This window comes from Charadrius vociferus, unplaced genomic scaffold (genome assembly GCF_000708025.1).
Source record: "Charadrius vociferus isolate BGI_N301 unplaced genomic scaffold, ASM70802v2 scaffold2995, whole genome shotgun sequence".
In the NCBI taxonomy this organism is placed as follows: domain Eukaryota; kingdom Metazoa; phylum Chordata; class Aves; order Charadriiformes; family Charadriidae; genus Charadrius; species Charadrius vociferus.
The window spans coordinates 1-2255 of NW_009648397.1; the positions used below are offsets into that span (position 1 = coordinate 1).

A 2255-nucleotide genomic window follows, 5' to 3' on the forward strand; every position below is an offset into this window, starting at 1 on the left:
TGGATGGATTGATGGAAGATGGATGGATGAATGGATAGAGGATGGAAGAAGGACGGATGGAGAATAGATGACAAATGGGTGGAGAATGGATGGAAGGAGGATAGGTGGATGGAAGATGGATGGATGGATGAAAGATGGATGGGTGGATGGACGGACAGAGGATGGATGGAGAGATGAACAGATGAAAGATGGAGGATGGATGGATGGATTGATGGAAGATGGATGGAAGGTGGATGGGTGATGGCTGGATGGAGGATGGATGGAGGATGGATGGATGGATGGACGGATGGATGGACATATGGAGGAGGATGGACAGACACAAGGGAGATGGGGGGTTGGATGGAGGATTGAGGATGGATGAAGGATGGATTGAGGACACATGGAGAATGGATGGATGGATGGATGGATGGAATAGAATGGACAGACAGATGGAGAATGGATGGAGAAGGGATAGAGGACAAGGAGGCTGGGTGAAGGACAGACATGCAGGATGGATGGAGGGATGGAGGATGGAAGGATAGAGGCTGGAGAAGGGATGGATGGAGGACAGATGGATGATGGATGGATGATAGATGGAAGATGGATGGATGGATGGATGGATGGATGGATGGAGTGTGGATAGACAGTGGATGGTGGATGCATGGACAGAAGATGGCAGCAGGACACAAGGCTGCAGGGATGGTGGGCTGGGCCAGCCTGGCCGGGCTGCTGGGGCGCAGACAGATTGTGGGCTGCCCTGACGGCCGTGGGCAGGACTTCCTGTCGGACATGGCCATGACGGAGGTGGATCGCTTCATGGACCGGGAGCACCTGATCTTCCGGGAAAACACCCTCGCCACGAAAGCCATAGAGGAGTACCTGAAACTCATCGGCCAGAAATACCTCAAGGATGCCATTGGTGAGCTCCACCAGCACTGAGGGGTCCCCAGCATGGCCAGGGGTCCCCGTCACGGCCAGGGCCCCATCAACACGGCTGTGGGACAGTGGGTGGTCCCCATGCACGGTCGTGTCCCCATTGACATGGCTGTGGGATGGTGGGTGGTCCCCACACATCGCCGTGGCCTCATTGGTATGGCGGTGGGATGGTTGGGTGGCCCCTTCTCATGGCCGTGTCCCCATTAGGGTACAACTGGGTGGTCCTCAGTCCCTGCTCATAGGCAGGTCATCATGGGCATGGTGGTGGGACAGCTGGGTAGTCACTTCTCGTGGCCATGGGACAGTTAGGTGGTCCCCTCTCATGGCTGTGGCCCCATTGTTATGGTCAAGGGATGGTGGGGTCGTCCCTTCTGATGACCACGTCCCTGTTGGCATGGTCAGGGGACAGCTGGGTAGTCCCTTCTCATGGCCATTGAGGTGGTCTGGCTATGGGACAGTTGGGTGGTCCCCAGCCCTTGTTCATTTCCAGGTCCCCATTAACGTGGTCATGAGATGGTTGGGTGTTCCCTTCTCATGGCCGTGACCCCATCGGGCTGGCCTGGCCGTGGGACAGTGGGGTGGTCCCCGGTCCTCCCTGATGTCCCTGTCCCCACACAGGCGAGTTCATCCGGGCGCTGTACGAGTCGGAGGAGAACTGCGAGGTCGACCCCATGAAGTGCTCAGCCTCCACCTTGGCTGACCACCAGGCCAACCTCCGCATGTGCTGCGAGCTCGCCCTCTGCAAGGTGGTCAACTCGCACTGGTGAGTCCTCGGGGCTGCGGACATCCCCCGCTGTCCCCACCGCTGGTCCCTGACCGCGTGTGTCCCCCTTTCCCCGACCCAGCGTGTTCCCACGGGAGCTGAAGGAGGTCTTCGCCTCGTGGCGTCTGCGATGCGCCGAGCGGGGCCGCGAGGACATCGCCGACCGGTTGATCAGCGCCTCGCTCTTCCTGCGGTTCCTCTGCCCCGCCGTGATGTCCCCCAGCCTCTTCGGCCTCATGCAGGAGTACCCCGATGAGCAGACCGCCCGCACCCTCACCCTCATCGCCAAGGTCATCCAGAACCTGGCCAACTTCACCAAGTGAGCGCCCAGCACGGAGGAAGGGGAGCGGTGGTGGTGGATGATGGTGGTCAGGTGTAGGGATGGTGGAGGACTCAGGCGGGCGGGGAGGAAAATGGAGAGATGGTGGAGGGAAGGTGGATCTGGAGGTCTATGGGTGGATGGACGGGTGGATTCATGGGTGGATGGAAGATAGTTGGAGGGGTGAGTTGATAGATGGACAGAAGATGGATAGAGGGACAGAAAATGGATGGATGAATTGATGGGTAGAAGATGGAT

At 58.5% G+C, this 2255-nt stretch overlaps 1 protein-coding gene across 1 annotated transcript; it reads left to right on the forward strand.

Annotated features, from left to right (window-relative positions):
• The first annotated feature begins 651 nt into the window (after positions 1–651).
• On the forward strand, positions 652–2001 carry LOC104286737 (ras/Rap GTPase-activating protein SynGAP-like). Its single transcript, XM_009885368.1, has 3 exons — positions 652–898; positions 1534–1678; positions 1761–2001. Exons 1-3 carry the CDS (start codon positions 652–654, stop codon positions 1999–2001), a joined length of 633 nt encoding a protein of 210 aa, XP_009883670.1.
• The last annotated feature ends 254 nt before the right edge of the window (positions 2002–2255 follow it).

Bases quoted from the DNA above. Each gene is read 5' to 3' on its own strand.
- LOC104286737 (XM_009885368.1), top strand. From the start codon at position 652: ATGGCAGCAGGACACAAGGCTGCAGGGATGGTGGGCTGGGCCAGCCTG. The intron at 899-1,533 runs GTGAGCTCCACC...GTCCCCACACAG, and splicing joins ATACCTCAAGGATGCCATTG to GCGAGTTCATCCGGGCGCTG. The intron at 1,679-1,760 runs GTGAGTCCTCGG...TCCCCGACCCAG, and splicing joins AAGGTGGTCAACTCGCACTG to CGTGTTCCCACGGGAGCTGA.